This window comes from Ahaetulla prasina, chromosome 1 (assembly GCF_028640845.1).
Source record: "Ahaetulla prasina isolate Xishuangbanna chromosome 1, ASM2864084v1, whole genome shotgun sequence".
NCBI lineage: Eukaryota > Metazoa > Chordata > Lepidosauria > Squamata > Colubridae > Ahaetulla > Ahaetulla prasina.
In genome coordinates, this window is record NC_080539.1 from 349,761,446 (window position 1) to 349,780,076 (window position 18,631).

Sequence of the window (18,631 nt, forward strand, 5' to 3'; positions counted from 1 at the left end):
TTTTTGGTCACCTGAAGATGAGAAGGAAACTTTTCATGACATCAAATCCCTTGCTTCAGATCAATTCTTAATTTTTTTTGCAAAAATCAAATCTCCCTTCTGATCAATTCTTAAAAATATCTAGAAGTGTGAAAAAATGTAACATGAGAAAATACTACCTCCGGCTGGCTCCAGAGTGGGGTGGGAATGGAGATTTTGCAATATCCCTCCCCCAGGAGTGGGGAGGAAATGGGGATTTTGCAATATCCTTCCCCTGGAATGGGGTGGGAATGGAGATGTTGCAGTATCCTTCCCCTGGAATGGGGTGGGAATGGCGATTTTGCAGTATCCTTTCCCTGCTACACCCACGAAGCCATGTCCACTAAGCCACACCCACAGAACAGGTAGGAAAAATTATCTGGATTTCACCGCTGCTTTAAACTGTTGTTGGGGGTAAGAATGTCTAAGTAACACTTCAAAACTGCTCTGAGAATGTTGGTTCTCAGTAATGTAACACTGTAATTTGGACAATGAATTTGCACTTTCTGTTTTTAATTTTGTTCATTTCTCATGTATAATATACATCTCTTTGAAATCCATGTTTGGATAATGGTATAGCCTACACATTCAAATAAAACAATGTAGAAAGAAAATAACAAGTAATAGTTGCATTGTATATGCCTCTCTTGATTTCAGATGTACTCAATGATGCCATATTTGATGAAGACCATGATGAGATGGTGATTGTGAAGGATATTGATATGTTTTCAATGTGTGAACATCACCTGGTTCCATTTATTGGAAAGGTAAACTTTTGATTTCCTTTTCTCCGCTATAAAGTAGAATTAATAGGCCAATCAATGTTAAATGCTTGATTTGCAAAACTATGTGGGACAACTTTTGAAAATCATCAAAAATGTGTTTAAAGGAAATACATGTTGCATACAGAGCAACCAAGCCAGATGCTAGGGCCATCAAACAAGGTATAAAATGTAAGGTGGCAAAAGAAGCCCAAATGTTAACATCATTTCAAAGTGCAGCTTTTGGGGAGTCATGAATAGGGAACCCAGTCCATAATTTATTTGTTGCTATTCAATTTTTAAATATGTTTCATTTATACTTATATGAAATAAATATCCTAATTAGATAAAGGAGCAGGTGTTCATGGCTTTTAGTGCCTCATCTCTCCAAATACCCTAATCAGTTTTCAAAGCTCTGTACCTTGACTGAGGTGACGTCAAAGGATTATTTACTACTCCATTCAGGCAGCAAAATGTTTTAAGCATATATGCTACCCAGTTAATAGAGAGTCCACTTACAACCATGAATGGATATGTAATAGATATGTCCATTTATTGTGTCCGGGTTTTTGTGTAATAAGTGCCGATTGAATGTTTTGTGTTTTGGTCATTTTGATTGTATCCTGTGACTCAAAGAAGGGGGAGGCACAGCTGTTGGGAACAAAGTCTGAATGAATTAGTTAAAAAATTGATGTCACTTTGTTTGCTCCTCTGTCATTTTATAGATCATTACTCAGTTCTAATAGCTATACTCATCTTCGCTTTATATCAATATCTGCTCTTCTCATTCAACTTCGCATTTAACTGCCTGCCTGCTTGCCTATTCAGTGGAAGTGGGAAGATTTAGTAATGCTGGGTTTCTTGTGTTCTTTCAACAAGTAAAAATAAAGTAGTATCAGATCTGGAAGAATCACACTGTGTTGTGGCACTAAAATAGTGCCAATTCCAATCATATTTACTTTCTTAATAAAGAAAACTATGTTGGCCATAAAAAAATAATTCCAAACTGATAGAACGATACTTTTATTGAGCTAATTGAAATGGGAATCAGAGCTGCATATGGCAGGAATAACTTAAAATGGCTGGATGGATTTTTTATTTTTTCAAATTTTGGCTTGCATGTTCCTAGCAAAACCAGCCCATAATCATTTACAATTTCTATTGGCCTATAATACTTATAGTTAAAATAAGCAGACATGTGGATCATGTAGCAAAATAAATGTTACAATAAAACTTTACATCATGATATTAAAGCAGCTTTCAGTACATGATGTAATGTGGGCTTAAGCAAGTAAATACCAGCTTATGAAAGTAAGTTTTCAGATTGTATTTCAAAGACATCAGAGGTTATGAAAGACTAAACAGTGGGGAGAGAATTCATTGGCATTGGAGCTGGTACAACTCAGGTCTCGGTCTTAGATGATTCTAGCTTACCCTTAGTGGATGAGTACAACTCCCAGTTTGTGACATGGGAAATGTTAAAAGAAGTATTTTGAAACTGAGCCAGGGTGATTTTATTTTCTTCCAGGGAGAGACACTCCATAGAAGGCAGATCACCAGGCATGCTGCTGAAATGTGTTCAGTGATGCCATTGTGCAAATGCTGACCTGATATAATTGTGACCATTATTTGTTTGATTACATAAGTGGGGTCCTTGGTGCTCTCTGAACATAGTTGGGGTTTTTTTTGCAGACATTTCATTACCAAACTAGGTAACATCATCAGTGCTAGTAGCGAGTGTGATTTGCTCTTATTTTATATACTAGTAGCTGCTCTAGTATATAAAATGAGAGCAAACCCACAGTTCCTTCTAATACTGATTGCCTAGTATGTTAATAAAGCATATGGCATGAAAACAACCATTCTCAAGAGAGGACCAAGCACCCTACAGTTTAAATCTGAGCTGCAAATAGTCTCTTCTATTGATTAGATAAGTTGCAGCATTTCCATGGAATCATTATGCATCTTTTGTCATTTGCTTCTTCTTCCCACCCATCTTGATACTTTTGATGGCACTGCCTAACTTCCAAGTATTCTTCTGAAGTATATTTCACACAAAAGTACATTACGGTAATGTAAACTATTCAGGAGGTAACCAGAGCTTGGATTATAGAGGTCTATTAAAGTGGGGGCAAAGCTGGTAAATTAAATGCCTCTCACCACCACACTTACCAGAGCACTCAGAGGAAATGTAGGGTTGACAGACAAGCAGCCCAATTGTGTGCCTGGTCTTTTAGGGCGGAGTGCCACCCTATCCAGGACAGGTAAAAATCCTTGTGATTGGCCACCATCAACACTGGCCAGCTATCCTTGAAAAGAAAGTTCAATGACGTGGAGTGACTAAGTTAAGAGGTCTGTTTGTATAACAAAATAAGAAGAGATAGTGCCATAAATGAATGGGTGCTGAATGAACGTGGATTGAATGCAAAAGCAGTATACAAATACAAAAACATATTGAATGAATTTGATCACAAAATAGATATATATATATAAAAAAGTGAATTTGCTGAGAGGAAAGAAAAGACTGTAGTTGGATGGAGCTGATGAGAACCTGACTAAGAGCAAAGTGAGAAATTTAAAGAACACAAGGAAATATTGGTATTCCTTGCTTAACAATAGTAATTTGGACCAGCAACTCCACACTTAAATGAAAAAGTTGTTAAGCGCAAGCCATAACTATAAGTCTCCTTGTTCAGCACTAGCATAACTTCAGACGGTTGCTGAATGAGTGGTTGCTGAATGAGGATTACCTGTATATGAACGTTTATATGGAGTGTGACGGAAACAAGGATGTTTTGTGAGCCTGAAAGTATAAGGCTAGAGGTGTAGTGAATGATGCTGATTTCCTTTCATCTTTTCTTCTTCTTCCTTTAGCTTCTTTTTCTTAACAATTTCTTAATCTTTTTTCTGTAATTTGCATAATGTTGTTTACACTAGGGGTCTCCAACCTTGGTCCCTTTAAGACTTGTGGACTTCAACTCCCAGAGTTCCTCAGCCAGCTGGCTGGAGGACTCTGGGAGTTGAAGTCCACAAGTCTTAAAGGGACCAAGGTTGGAGACCCCTGGTTTACACTAAAAGTATTAGATCAACATGTATTTATATATATATATATACAGGAGATGTTGTGGAATGCAAGCTTTAGAATTTCAACTAATCTTTGTTGCTGGCTAAAAAAAGGAAGAAGAAAGGAAAAATATTTCTGATGTCAGACTCAAGTCTATACCCGAGTACATTATTAGAAGGGAATCCTTTCAAACATGCAAACTGAATCTTATCTGGTGCAGAATAATGTTACGTGCTATGCTATGTTATATATTACGTTATATAAGATGTCATGTTATTGTTTGTCATGTTTTATGTTACGTTATACTATGCTAGGGGCTGTCCTAAAATTTCCTGAAAAGAAGAAATACCAATAAATGTAGAAATGTATGAATTTGATTCAGATTTTAAAAAAATTTACAAGTTCAGTTATTTATAGAGACATGAAGCTTCAGGAAGTTCACAAAAGAGAAACAAGGGTGGATTGAAATCAGACTCCAACTTGCTTGTTGGACCCTATAGGCTTTTTGTGAATGAGTGGGATATGCTGGGGTCAAGGCTATCTAACATCCACAGCAAACCTTCAAAGTACAATGTTCACCTTTCTTTAGTAAGGGCCCTGTCAGTTTTCTTCTTGCTTCGATCACCCTGCACTAGCCTGGATTTCTCTCCTAATAGTTTCTGACATTTCGTTTCAAAGCCCTTTGTGTAATACCCCTGGCGGCACGCCTTGTAGGCAGAGATCTCTGTATTAAATTTGATCATCCCAGACATAAGCTTTGACTTCTTCTGGGTCACAAGAGACCCATTTGAAAATGCCCTTGGCCTATTGCAGCACAGTAAGAACAATTTTTCTACTTACCTTTATTTTTTCCTCTTCATTCCTTTCAAAGGGGAACCTTTTCATATCCATGTAGCCTAGCTAGGCAAAATTCTGAATGCTGATACTGTCTGATCGAATGGACTCAGAGTCTCTTCTCCACTTATTACTAAAAATACTGATTAAACCAGGAGAAGTTAGTTGTTAAATGGTCAACCTTGGGTGGAACAGTGGATGGGGTCAGGCTTTTTGGAAGAGAGTTTTGGAGATTTTCTTTGATTTTAAAAATTATGCTTGGCTTATTTTACAGTTTCCTTTATAGTTTTATTTATTTTATTTATTTATTTGTCGTAACAATATATACAAGCATTACATAAAGGATTATATAATATATAAACATATATATGAGGAGAAACAAGGTAATATAAACATATATATATATATAGGGGAAGAAACAATAGGACAGGAACGGTAGGCACGTTTGTGTTCTTATGCACGCCCCTTAGAGTCCTCTTAGGAATGTGGTGAGGTCAACCGTGGATAGATTTTGAGTAAAGCTTTTGGGGTTATGAGAAGAGATCACAGAGTCAGGTAATGCATTCCAAGCATATATAATTCTGTTACAGAAATCGTGTTTTCTGCAATCTAAACTGGAGCGGTTGACATTGAGTTTAAATCTGTTGGTAGCTCTTGTGTTATTGTTATTGAAACTGAAGAAGTCATTGACAGGAAGGACATTACAACGGATGATTTTATGAGCTAAACCTGATGGCTATCCAACTTTATAAATGCCAGGAAACCATGTTTCATTTCTTTATCATTACAATCAGAAAGGATTTCAACAAGGGGTAACGCCTGTCCTGACTTTGCTCCAGCAAAGTTTAGTTTAGAAGCTAAACAGGGTTGGGACTGGTTAATATTTGGAAGGCAGATTACTAGAGAATTCCATGTGTCCATTTAGGAACCAGGAGTCAAGCGCAAAAGTTAAGAGTTAGAAAACTTTGAAGCAGGGGTGAAAGGCTCCCGGTTCACACTGGCTCCCCCGATTAGGTAGCGATGGCAGCTGCTGGTTCGGAGGACCGGTAGCAAAAATCCCTGGCCCCACCCCCCTTCCCCTGCTGAGCCGCACTATCAGCAGTTTTTTTTTTACTTTTAAAAGTTTTTCTTCAGTCAAAAACATGCCTTTAAAAGTTAAAAAAACAACCACCCTCTGATGATCGCGGGGCTGAGCAGAGATCATCAGAACACTTTAAAAGTTTTTTTTTAAAAAAACCTCTTCAGCTGAAGGGGAAAAAAAGGAAAAGGAGGGGGGGCTTTAAAAGGCTCCTCTGGCCATCCCAGCTGAGTTCCTCATCACCAGAACCTTAAAAAACATATTTTCTACATGTTAAAACAAGTATTTTAAGAGGTTCTGGGCTGCTACGAGGGAACTTCAGCTGAGATCGTCACAGGAGCTGACTTTAAAACTTTTTTTCCTCTGGCGATCCCAGAGGAGTTTCCTGATCCTAGCAGGCTTTTAAAATCACTTTTTAAAAGCCCCCACTTACAAGAGCCCCCACCCATGTCCACCCAATTCCCACTCCTCACTTACCTATAATTACTGTATGCTGCTCCTTTCAGACTGGCAATGTAATGCTAACTTCAGCTACTGATTACAGCCTGCTTTGACTTCCTGCTTTGCTGAATGAGGAACTCTGGGATTTGAAGTCCACAAACCTAAAGCTGTATGTGACATTTTGTGTGTGTGTGAGTCAGTTGTGTTGTGTGTGTGTAAAGTGTGAAAGTGTGAGGTTCCTGCTTGTTGCAGGGGCCATTTTGGGTGAAGTGCAGCTGCTTTTACATTGTGTGTGAGTCAGTTGTGTTGTGTTGTATGTGTGTAAAGTGTGAAAGTTGGTTTTTGGTACCTCTTATTGTTTTGTATACTTTGTTTATTATTTTTATTATTTATTGTTATTGGCCACGCCCACCCAGTCATCTGACCACCAAGCCACGCCCACCGATTAAGCCACGCCCACAGAACCGGTAGGGAAAATTTTTAGATTTCAACCCTGCTTTGAAGACTGGTTGCAAAGGGACTTTTGAAGGCCACATAGTTCAAGTCTCAAGACATTCATCACTGACTTGAACTGATGGTGCCCTTTTTCTGTTGCATTGTATTTCATAAGATCTTTAGTGTGTACTATTCTCTCCCAGTTTTCCTCTATAGGGAAAATTAAATTCTGTGAATGGCTTTTTTCCCTTCTTAAATAAAAACAATAAGAACTATTTGTGAACATATTAAATGAAGCATATAATATAGAAAGTACAGACAAGTCATTGTATATTGTGTCATTAACAGGCAGATATTCCATAGGTGTGGCTTGCCCTGAGAGGGAAAAAGTGCCAATACACTTAAATTCAGATTCTGAATTTAAAGATCTTCAAAGCCAGTAGTATCTGTGTATACTAATGTATATTAAAGTAAAGGTAAAGGTTTCTTCTGTCCAGTTATGTCTGATTCTAGGGAGTGGTGCTTATCTTCATTTCTTATCCAAGGGAGCCAGTGTTGTTCGAAGATGCTTCCATGGTTATGGAATACTATTATCTTCCCACTGAAGTGGTACCTATTTATCTACTCGCATTTGCGTGCTTTCGAACTGCTAGGTGGGCAGGAGCTGGGGCAAGTAATGGGAGCTCACCTTGTTACACAGCACTCATGCCTTGAATCTGAGCTGTCAGCTTTCCAGCTAACAAGCCCAGCTTCTTAACTGTTGAACCATCATGCCCCTATATATATTATTACTTCTTAAATATCTTACTGTGTGATGATTTGTTCCCTTTTCTTTCAAATGGAATAAGTTCTGCTATGTTACTCTTATTCTGCTGAGTGAAATATTGATCTTAAAATCCCAGTCCTACAGTGCTAGACTTAAAATTTATTGTTCATATATTATTTTCACATAATCTGTTCTTTCCAGAAAATTTGATGTTCCTGGTATTGTTCCAAAGAATTCTTATGACACCGACTATGCCAACCTTCTATGCCAACTCCTCAAACAACTTCAATTTCTAGGCATCTTATTTCTCTTTTTTAGGATCACAAAGGCAGTCTCATGGGCAGTCAAATTCTGAGAGTCCAGAACCTAGAGAATGAAGTGCTATGGATTAGAGAAGTGTATCATGGTCTGAGATTAACCCTTTCAATATCATTTTTCCCAGAACCATAGAAATTCAATAATTACAATAAGTATTCTATTTTTATTCTTGTGTTAAATAGATCAAAGTCTTATACTCTTCACTGGGTAGAATGGAAAACATATACCAAACCCAAACGTCTTCAGCTTTTTTAGCCCTAAGATTTAAGCTATAATTCCCATTAGCATGAGAAGCATAGACAATGGGAGTTAGTCTCTCAAACTTGCAGGGCATTAGAAATGGGAAAACTGGAGCAATATGTGCCTGACTTAAAACCAGCCAAAACTGCTCTGTTGTTGTTAGTTGCGAAGTCTTGTCCAATTCATCGCGACCCCATGGACAACGTTCCTCCAGGCCTTCCTCTCCTCTGCCATCCTCTGGAGTCCATTTAAGCTCATGCCTACTGCTTCAGTGACTCCATCCAGCCACCCCATTCTCTGTCGTCCTCTTCTTCTTTTACCCTCAATCTTTCCCAGCATTAGGCTCTTCTTCAGTGAATTCTTCCTTCTCATTAGGTGGCCGAAAGTATTTCAGTTTCATCTTCAGGATCTGGCCTTCTAAAGAGCAGTCAGGGTTGATCTCCTCTAGGAATTAGTTCCCTAATTCCTGGAAAGTTAATTGTAAAGGTTAATAGATATCCACGAATCCTTATTCTTATATATGACCAGTGTTTTGAACAACTGAGTTATCTCTGAAATCCTTTGCAGCCAAATGGAGGGAATCATTAACCTTGCCCCTAATTGGTGAGCATCATTTGTTATCCAGGGCTGCAGGATTAAAGGGCCATATCATATAGCAGATAGGGCAAAAGCGGTAGTATTAGGGCCACAGCCAAAAGGGGATAAGGCCACCCATTTTCCTCTTTTTGGCATATTCTTCTTTCTCTCTTGTTTAAGCCAACTTCTTTCCCCTTGGTTGTTGAACAGTGGAACAGATTGTTCTTGTTAGAAGTCTAAACAGAGGCTAAAGGTTGCACGTAACTGTAAGGTTTGAAGCGACCCACTTCCGCCTTCAGCCATCTCTTTCCTTCATTTGTTGTTTCTAAGATTGTTTGCCTTCTGCATTTCCCATCTTTGCATCCTGTCTTCATCAGATTTGGTAACCTGTCAATAAATATAATGAACTACTAAAGAAGGCATTTTTTTCCTGGGCTACCAGCTCAAATGTGCCTCATTTAGTCATGTGATAGGAAGTGTATAATAATGTATCCCACCTATTTTTGATTTAGCAGATTTTTTAAAAATTGATCTCAAGTTAGGAAATATTTCCATATTTTCACTGCTATCTTTAGGACTTACATATTCTTGGTTTTTTTCAATAAATTTAATAAATACTAAACTGTGAAAGATTTCTGATTGCATCTTCTATTCTTTACAGGAAAGAAAGGAAAAAAGTGGGAAGTGAGTTCAGAAGCATGTTGGATTTCTCTTTATCCTTGACCTTTTAAAACTTACGCAACTGCATGCATGTTTGCTCCACTCACCAATTTTTAAAAAGTCACTTTCTGGGTCATGTGTGACATGGCATGGGTGCACATGCATGAATCTCCTAGGTCAATAAGTCCTGAGCTTTGTTTAATGACTTGTTCTCCTTCTTGCCTAGGTGCATATAGGTTACCTTCCCAACAAACAAGTCCTTGGGCTCAGCAAGCTTGCAAGGTAAGAAAAACAAATGCTTGAAGTAATGTGAGTTATTTAACTGCGGGTAACCAAAGTAAAACTAGTATAACATGGTTAAAAGCACTGGGCTAGAGAGCAGGAGGTGGTGGGTTCTAATCCTACCTTAGGCACAAAGCCAGCTAGGTGATTTTGGAACATTCTTTTTTTTTTAACCCTAAGATAAAGGTAATGGCAACAGCAACTCACTTCCAACTATGTTGTCAAGAAAGTGCATGATTTTGCTCCTATAGTCACCAGCAGTCTAAACTGACTTGAGGGAGATAAAGATATAGACAGAAGTAGAGATAGAGATAAAGTAAGGGAAATGATTCCCAGATTCAATAATATGCAAAGTGTTGAGCAATTTAATTCAGTTGTACTTTAGGTTCCAGTAAGCTAGTCTCACCAGAAGAGAGGGGGAAAGGTCATAATGTAAAAGAGAGTGAGGAGGGTTGGTGTTTTAGGCCATCAATGGCTGAAGATGATTGATAGAGATGTTAAAAAAACAAATTAAATTTGGTTCTGGGGAAGTGAAGAGCTTTAATTGTGGTGATTTTAGATTTCAGCTCTATTAGAATTGTGAATTGAGGGCCCGTATCTTTTTTTTTTTATTTGCATTTATATCCTGCCCTTCTCCGAAGACTCAGGGCGGCTTACACTATGTCAAGCAATAGTCTTCATCCATTTGTATACAAAGTCAACTTATTGCCCCCAACAATCTGGGTCCTCATTTTACCTACCTTAAAAAGGATGGAAGGCTGAGTCAACCTTGGGCCTGGTGGGCTTGAACCTGCAGTAATTGCAAGCAGCTGCTGTTAATAACAGAGTGTCTTACCAGTCTGAGCCACAGAGGCCCCTCTTTAAGGGCCTCACATGGGAAAGCCCAAGCTTCATGTTTGATTCCCAAGATTGATAATACAGTGCAGGTGGATCCATTGCTGTTTTACCCTGTGGAGAGGAGGAATCCCCTCACCACAGATAAAGCTTTAGGGGAAGACAACTGGTCCACTAGGCAGAAAATCCTCGGTTAGCCACCTAGTTGAGGAAAATGCCTGGAGGGAGGGGGAAAGAGCGGTAAGTAAGAAGAATTTTATTCTTAAACTCCCTTCCAAAACGGGTCTTGGGTCTATTTAATTTTTTCAATATGCCCCCAGTATGCTACGTGATACTGATGTGTCTTCAAGCCAATGGTAATCTATCTACACACAATATCTGTCTAGATAGCGCTTGTCAGTAAATAGAAATGATCTGAGTAATAATCATTAAAGAATCGGTTTGATGCAGTGATTAAAGGTTGCAAACTAGAAACTGAGGCTGTGCGTTCTACTTCTGCCTTACACATAAAAGTCAACTGAGTGATTTGGGGCCAATTACAATGATTTCATATCAGGAAGGGTTCACATTTGAGGTACCAGAGCCTTGCTAGTCTTTATGAAAATTCTTGTGAGAGTGACTTGTTTAATGCCTTGGAAATAGTAGAAATAGAACTTTAACCTGTCAATCCAAGACGTGATGTTTAACTTTGTCTGGGGTAAACAGCTCCAGCTTATCTAGTTTAGTAATGAAACATCTGCAAGGAAACCACCAAGTTCAGAAAGCACTAAGGGCCCACATTCCAGCTGTATTGATCCAGATATCTAAAATGGAGCTAAACTAACCATGCATTTTTTACCTCCTTGCTAAAGGAGAAGAGAAGAGCAACAAAGATGATTAGGGGACTGGAGGATAAAACATATAAAGAACGCTTGCTGGAACTGGGTATGTCTAGTCTTATGAAAAGAAGGACTAGGGGAGACATGATAGCAGTGTTCCAATATCTCAGGGGTTGCTACAAAGAAGAGGGAGTCAAGCTATTCTCCAAGGCACCTGAGGGTAGAACAAGAAGCAATGGGTGGAAACTAATCAAGGAGAGAAGCAACCTAGAACTAAGGAGAAATTTCCTGACAGTTAGAACAATTAATCAGTGGAACAACTTGCCTGCAGAAGTTGTAAATGCTTCAACACCGGAAATTTTTAAGAAAATGCTGGATAGCCATTTGTCTGAAATGGTGTAGGGTTTCCTGCCTGGGCAGGGGGTTGGACTAGAAGACCTCCAACCAAGGTCCCTTCCAACTCTGATATTATTATTATTATTATTATTATTATTATTATTATTATTATTATTATTATTATTATTATTATTATTAAATATGTCATGATTAACTCAAGCAGGAAGAATTCTAATTAAAAACATTCCCTGTGGTTGGTTATCAGTTTATAAAAAATAAGAAACTACTTTATGCCAATTCATACTACCTAGTTCAATGTTATTAACAGTGAATTACAGAAATTCTTGGGCATTTCAGAGATGATTTTAGATTCTCTGTTTAGACAGGGGGGTTGTTCATAAAAGTAGATGGTCAGGTTTAAGATGGGAGTAAAAATAATTCTTACAGAAGAATACAAGATAATGTTTCTTAGCATCCAGATGATAAGCGGGGAAGGCATTTTTTGAAATGCTAAATCCTCCATTCACAGTTTAGTCTGACAAACTTTGTTTTCTCTCTACAATGACCTTCTCTTGTAATCGTCTCAGTTAAATTTGACCGTACGTGCTTCATGGTATCCAGCAGGGATCAAGAACTATACAAGCATAAGCAGTTATGATTCAGTTTTTTGGAAGTATTTATCTGTCTCATAAATATCACATAGCTTGGAGGCAAAACTACATTTTAATAGGAAGAATGGCCATTTTATTGGAAAATTAACTTTCTTAATGTACTTAACGACAAGACCTATTTTCTTCCCATAACTATGACAGTTGGGTTGAGATAGAGTGATTGGTTCAAGGTCACACAGTGAGGTTTTGTGGTTGAAAATAAACTACAACTGGTTCTCTTTGCTCCTAGTCCAATACCTAAATCACAACTCCACATTGGTACATGTCTTAGAGACAAGTTGCAGATCCACCTCTGTGGAGTGAGCAGATTGTATACCTAGGTGGGTGATCAAGGAGTGAATAGGAACCCATTTGCTACCATACAATTGCAAGAAACTTGGCAAGGAATTTTGCAGTTCCTTTTTGCTGGTTATGGTCATCTCCTCTGGTAAAATGCAGACTTCTTCTGCAGAAGAAAAAGCGGCAGATTTAAGGACAATCTCATATTCCTTTTTCTCCCTACACCATTCTACAAGAGGCTAATCAATCTTATTTTCCCCCTATCCTTGTGTACAAATATTTTGCATTAATAAGAAAAACAGAGCTCTCCCCATGAACCCCTCGTAATCCCATCTATTTTGAACCCTGATTTAATGTTCAAGTCAGATTCCTTTTTTTAAAAAAAAGTTTTTTATTAAATAAACATTAAAAACATTGGACACAGTGTGGCCGTCCCGGTTTTGTCACTTCCATACATATTTTTAACATAATAACAAATATAATTACTATTTATCATACATTGCTATTTTGGTCTTATAACCATATCCCTTGTCCTCATTTGTATTTTTAACTAAATATTATCCACTTTCTCTTCTACAAACCCTAAATCTTTTCTTCTCCGACTCCTTTTACTCCTTTCCAACCATTGATACAATTTGTTCCATATTTCAAAGTATTCTGTCTCACCCTTGTTTTTAAGTTCTAGTGTCAACCTGTCCATTTCGGCGCAGACCAATATTTTCTTTATTATTTCTTCTTCTGGGAGAGTTTCTTGGTTTTTCCAATATTGCGCAGAAACCAATCTTGCTGCAGTTATAACATGCAGCATTAAGTATATCTGTCCTTTGCCATATTTCTCGTTTGTGATTCCTAATAGTTCTTGTCTCAGATCTATATTTTGGTCTAGTATCTCTTCCAACCATGTCCTTATCTGATGCCAAAAACCCCATAGCTTTTAACCACCACATGTGATAAAAAGATCCTGTCACTGATTTACATTTCCAACATTGAGGTGATCATTTCCTATTCATTTTTGCTAATCTTGTAGGTGAAAGCTGCCACCTGTAGAACATTTTGTATAAATTTTCTTTATATGCAGTGGCTAAGGTTAGTTTGCTGTTTCTCTCCCATAAGTCTTGCCATTTGTCCAGGTTAATATTATAACCAAAATTTTGGGCCCATGGTTTCCTTCACTTGTTCCTCTGCCATTTTATATTCCAATAAATATTGATAAATTTTCTTTATTGCCTTTTCATCTGTTCCTAAAATTTTGTCTAACACCGTTAATTCTTTCTTGATACCCCATTCTTTTTTTATCTTTCATATATCATGATTTAATCTGTAAATATGCCAACCATTCCAATTCTACTCCTTCCTCTTGTAATTCTTTTCTAGATTTTAGTTCTCCTCCTTACATGTCACTACTTTCCCCAATTTCATAAAAGTTGGATGTATCGATACCTCTAACGTAGAGAGCCAGGCTGGAATTTCCATATAGTTCCGTTGCTTAACTTTTGTCCAGACTTCAAAAATAGCTCATCATATACTACTAAAACGAAAAGAAGAAAAATACAATCCATGACTTCTATAAAAAGCTATATAAGAATGATGATGGTAATACAGAAGAAAAAATACAATGTTTCAAGAAAGCTGAACTACCCAAAGTCCCAGAGGAGATAAAAAAAATATGCTGAATGAAAATATAAGAATGTCAGAATTAATAGAGACAATCAAAAAACAGAAAAATATCAAAATGCCATATCCTGACAGTTACCATTGGAACTATATAAAGGAATACAAGAGTCCTTAGGGGAAATACTAATTGAGGTACATAATGTGGTATTAAAAGAAGCAAAGGCACCAGCCTCATGGGCGGAGGCAAATATTACTTTCTTAAGTGAATCACTACAGTAGTTTAGTAACATGGTTGTTAACTGAATCTGGATTCTCCATTGCCTTTGCTTGTCAGAAGGTCACAAAAGGTGATCACATGACCCCAGAAACTGTAATTGTCACAAATATGAGTCAGTTGACAGGCATCTGAATTTTGATCATGTGACCATGGGGGATGCTGCACGGTAGTAAGTGTGAAAATGGTCGTAAGTCACTTTTTTTAGTGCAGTTGTAACTTTGAATGGTCACTAACTGAACTGTTGTAAGTCGAGGATTACCTGTAGATACTGTGTGAAGCTCAGATAACTGAAAATGAAACTAGGTTAGAAGCTGGCATAGGTAAATCTATCACTGAGTGTGTGTATATAGGTTGCACCTTTTTTTTAAAATTTGAATTTATATCCCGCCCTTCTCCGAAGACTCAGGGCGGCTTACATTGTGTAAGGCAATAGTCTCATCCATTTGTATATTATATACAAAGTCAACTTGTATTGCCCCCCCAACAATCTGGGTCCTCATTTTACCTACCTTATAAAGGATGGAAGGCTGAGTCAACCTTGGGCCTGGTGGGACTCGAACCTGCAGTAATTGTAATTGCAGGCAGTTGTGTTAATAACAGACTGCATTAGCCTGTTGAGCCACAATTATTTTCATTGTAAGCAGTTGAGATGATGCAATTGAAGTGAAACTAGGGGAGGTAACATTTAACTTTTTCCAGCAGTGTCTCCGTTAGCTAAATTCCCTCTTTTGGATCCATGCAGAAAAATGTTTATGCACCATTGAGATATGGAGATACATTTTCCAGTGCTGGTGGCTTTGAGGATAGCAGAGAAGTTTGGTTAGGAAACACCTGTTGAGAGAGTGTTAAAAATCTTCTTTCCCAGTTTTGGCCTTCTGACTGTTCTACCATTCCTCTCCTATTACTTTACGCTAAATATTCTATTATTTGACTGAATTAAGACTTGTTCGCAGGAGAGAATGCATAGAAACTCTTAAGTAAAGGGACGGATTCCCCCACACACTCAAAATTAGATTAAAATGAGGTTGCGTATAGTTTGTGACCCTGGGATTGTAGCCATTGTCACAACATGTTGAATAAACCAAACTAGCAAGCCAAGCCATAATAGAATAGAATAGAATTTTATTGGCCAAGTGTGATTGGACACACAAGGAATTTGTCTTGGTGCATATGCTCTCAGTGTTACATAAAAGAAAAGATACGTTCATCAAGGTACAACATTTACAACACAATTGATGATCAATATATCAATATAAATCATAAGGATTGCCAGCAACAAGTTATAGTCATACAGTCATAAGTGGAAAGAGATTGGTGATGGGAGCTATGAAACGATTAATAGTAGTGCAGATTCAGTAAATAGTCTGACAGTGTTGAGGGAATTATTTGTTTAGCAGAGTGATGGCCTTCGGGAAAAAACTGTTCTTGTGTCTAGTTGTTCTGGTGTGCAGTGCTCTATAGCGTCGTTTTGAGGGTAGGAGTTGAAACAGTTTATGTCCAGGATGCGAGGGATCTGCAAATATTTTCACGGCCCTCTTCTTGATTCGTGCAGTATACAGGTCCTCAATGGAAGGCAAGTTGGTAGCAATTATTTTTTCTGCAGTTCTAATGTGATTTGTCTGGGCAATAATATGCTATGTGATTACAGGAACTGTATTTTATTAGTCCAAATTTAGGCTTTAGGACCATGATGGTGAATCTGTGGCATGCGTGCCACAGGTTGCACGCAGAGCCCACTCTGTGGGCACACCAGCTGTTGCCCCAGCCCAGCTCCACCGCTCATGCCTGTGCGCCTCCCACCAGCCAGCTGCTCTTCACATCTCTGCTGTGCATGCCCAGGAGCATGCCTAGGGGTGGGTGGGTACAGGTTGGTGCAGGAGGCTTTCCAGGCCCAAAACAGGGCATGGGGTCCTCATGGGACACCCCAGTGCCCTGTTTTGGCTTCCAGGTTGGTGCAGGAGGCTTTCCAGTGCCAAAACGGGGTGAGTAGGCGCATGTACAGGGGACACATGCATGTGCATGGAGCCACGTGCACATGCGCTGAGGCGGGCGCATGCACGGGGGGTCCCTCGCATTGCATTTTGAGGGTGGGGGCACATACGCATGTATCTGCGCAAGCACACGCTTGCTTTGGGCACCCGGCACCAAAAAGGTTAACCATCACTGCTTTAGGATGTTGCATGAACTCTTGTCACTGGGATGGTAACTGTGAAATAGACTGAAAGTGCATTGGATTTATATATATACTTTGTAGTTCATGTAGGTCAGCAGCACGTTTCTATCCTGAACTTTGACTTCTCCTCTTGCACAGAGTAGCAGAAGGAGGAGGGCACCCAGGAAACAAGACGGGCTCTTAGTGGGAACCAGTCTGCTAAACCTGGATAGCTTCGTCTCCCCCACGACTTGCTCTTTGATTGCGGAAATGGGAATGATAAGAGCAAAGACAATATTAGGAGTTGGAAAATGAGCAGTACATTCTACCGAGTCTTTATAGGAATGATGCGGTTCAATTTTTATTGATTTATTTCTCTATCAAATTTGTGTGCCACCAATTTCGTTTTTATTCAGGGCTGCCCCATCTGCAGAGTGAAGTTGTAGAGCTCACAAAAGCATGTGAAAGGAAATAAGTATCCCTCTCTGAAGGAGTATTGTTTGGCGATCTTAAAGCTTCCAGCAAACCAAACGGCAATTGCACAACAATGACAACAGCAACCATAATAATTAATATTAATCAGTAAATTCATATGCTACCTGACTCGGAGTGACTCTGGGCCATTTAAAAATTTGTAAACTTGTAAAAATTGGTAAAACATTTTAAAGGCATATGCTATTGCATATGGAGTAAAGGATATGTGGAGAAACACATGTTATCAGGAAAAGAAATTTCCCTCTGCTTTTTTCCCCTATCAGTTGCTTTTGGAATCAGTTTTGGAAATCCTCTTTAAACAGCAAAATACCTTATCCCACCAGACTTGAAATCCTAGGCTTAGAAAACTTAGAACTCCGTTGCCTTCGACAAGACCTAAGTTTAACTCATAGAATCATCTACTGTAATGTCCTTCCTGTTAAAGACTACTTCAGCTTTAATTGCAATAATACAAGAGCAACCAATAGATTTAAACTTAATGTTAACCGCTTTAATCTAGATTGCAGAAAATATGACTTCTGTAACAGAATCATCAGTGCTTGGAATACTTTACCTGACTCTGTGGTCTCTTCTCATAATCCTAAAAGCTTTAACCAAAAACTTTCTACTATTGACCTCACCCCATTCCTAAGAGGACCATAAGGGGCATGCATAAGAGCACAAACGTGCCTACCGTTCCTGTCCTATTGTTTTTCTTTTTTCTTTATATATATATATATATATATATATATATATATATATATATATATATATATATATATATATATATATATATATATATATATGCTTATACCTCCTTATATTTCCTCATATATATGTTTATATACTATATAATCTTTTGTGTGATGCTTATATATATTGTTATGACAAATAAAATAAATAAATAAAAATAAATAAATAAAAAGGCCAAAAAAAAAAAAAACCCTTTCCAAGCAAAAAAGACTACAGTCTCTGTCCATCTTGGCCTTTGTATTAACTACCTGTATCTTCCTTGGTAGAATGGTAGCAACTGTTGGGAATCCCCAAAAGCCATGAATAGGAGTTCCTAGATCACACTATGGTTATATAATATAGAAAGAATGAGCTGCATTTATCACTATATTGTTAAGATGATCTTGGACTATATTGGCTGATTCAGCCAGGCTGCCTTTAGTTAGTTCTTGTCTTTTGACGGCAATTGGAATGGAACTTCCGTCATTAAGCAATAAGGTTTTAAGTGAGTTGCATCTAATTTTACAACCAGTTTTTTTTGCCACTGTTGTTAAACAAATCATACAGTTGTTAAACAAATCCAGCTACCCCCCATTGGCTTTGCTTGTTGGTGGCCCCTGGGAGGGTTGGAAGTGGCGATCATGTGACCCCAGAATGTTCCAAAGATTGTAAATACATGCCTGTGGCCATGAATTTTGATCATGTGATCTGTTGAAGATCTGCTGCTTCTTACATCGATGGAAACCTTCTGGCACTCTGACATTTTTGATTCGCTTGCCTCACTTCTATTGACTTACACAAGGGCTGCTTGTGTAATAATTGGCGTCTTTTATCTGCCTGCGTTAGTAAATGTTGAAAGTATTACATGGTGCCTCATCCATCTTAATTTGCTTTCCATCTGGGGGGATTTATTTGAAATCTGTTCTCAGCCTTTTGTTTTTGATGGCATTGGCAGGACAAATCAATGGATT

General features: G+C 38.2%; 1 protein-coding gene and 1 long non-coding RNA gene across 2 annotated transcripts in view; one reads left to right on the top strand and one right to left on the bottom strand.

Annotated features, from left to right (window-relative positions):
- GCH1 (GTP cyclohydrolase 1) overlaps positions 1-18,631 on the top strand; it is a 48,538-nt gene that overhangs the window by 14,823 nt on the left and 15,084 nt on the right. The window contains exons 2-3 of the mRNA XM_058163039.1: positions 676-785; positions 9,418-9,473. Of these exons, the coding sequence (XP_058019022.1) occupies positions 676-785; positions 9,418-9,473 (166 nt within the window). The remainder of the gene's footprint in view (positions 1-675; positions 786-9,417; positions 9,474-18,631) is intronic.
- Positions 3,900-18,631, bottom strand: part of LOC131188067 (uncharacterized) — a 36,222-nt gene continuing 21,490 nt past the window's right edge. The window contains exons 2-3 of the long non-coding RNA XR_009152715.1: positions 13,852-13,939; positions 3,900-8,918 (exon numbers count right to left, since the gene is read on the bottom strand). This is a non-coding gene — a long non-coding RNA (uncharacterized LOC131188067). The remainder of the gene's footprint in view (positions 8,919-13,851; positions 13,940-18,631) is intronic.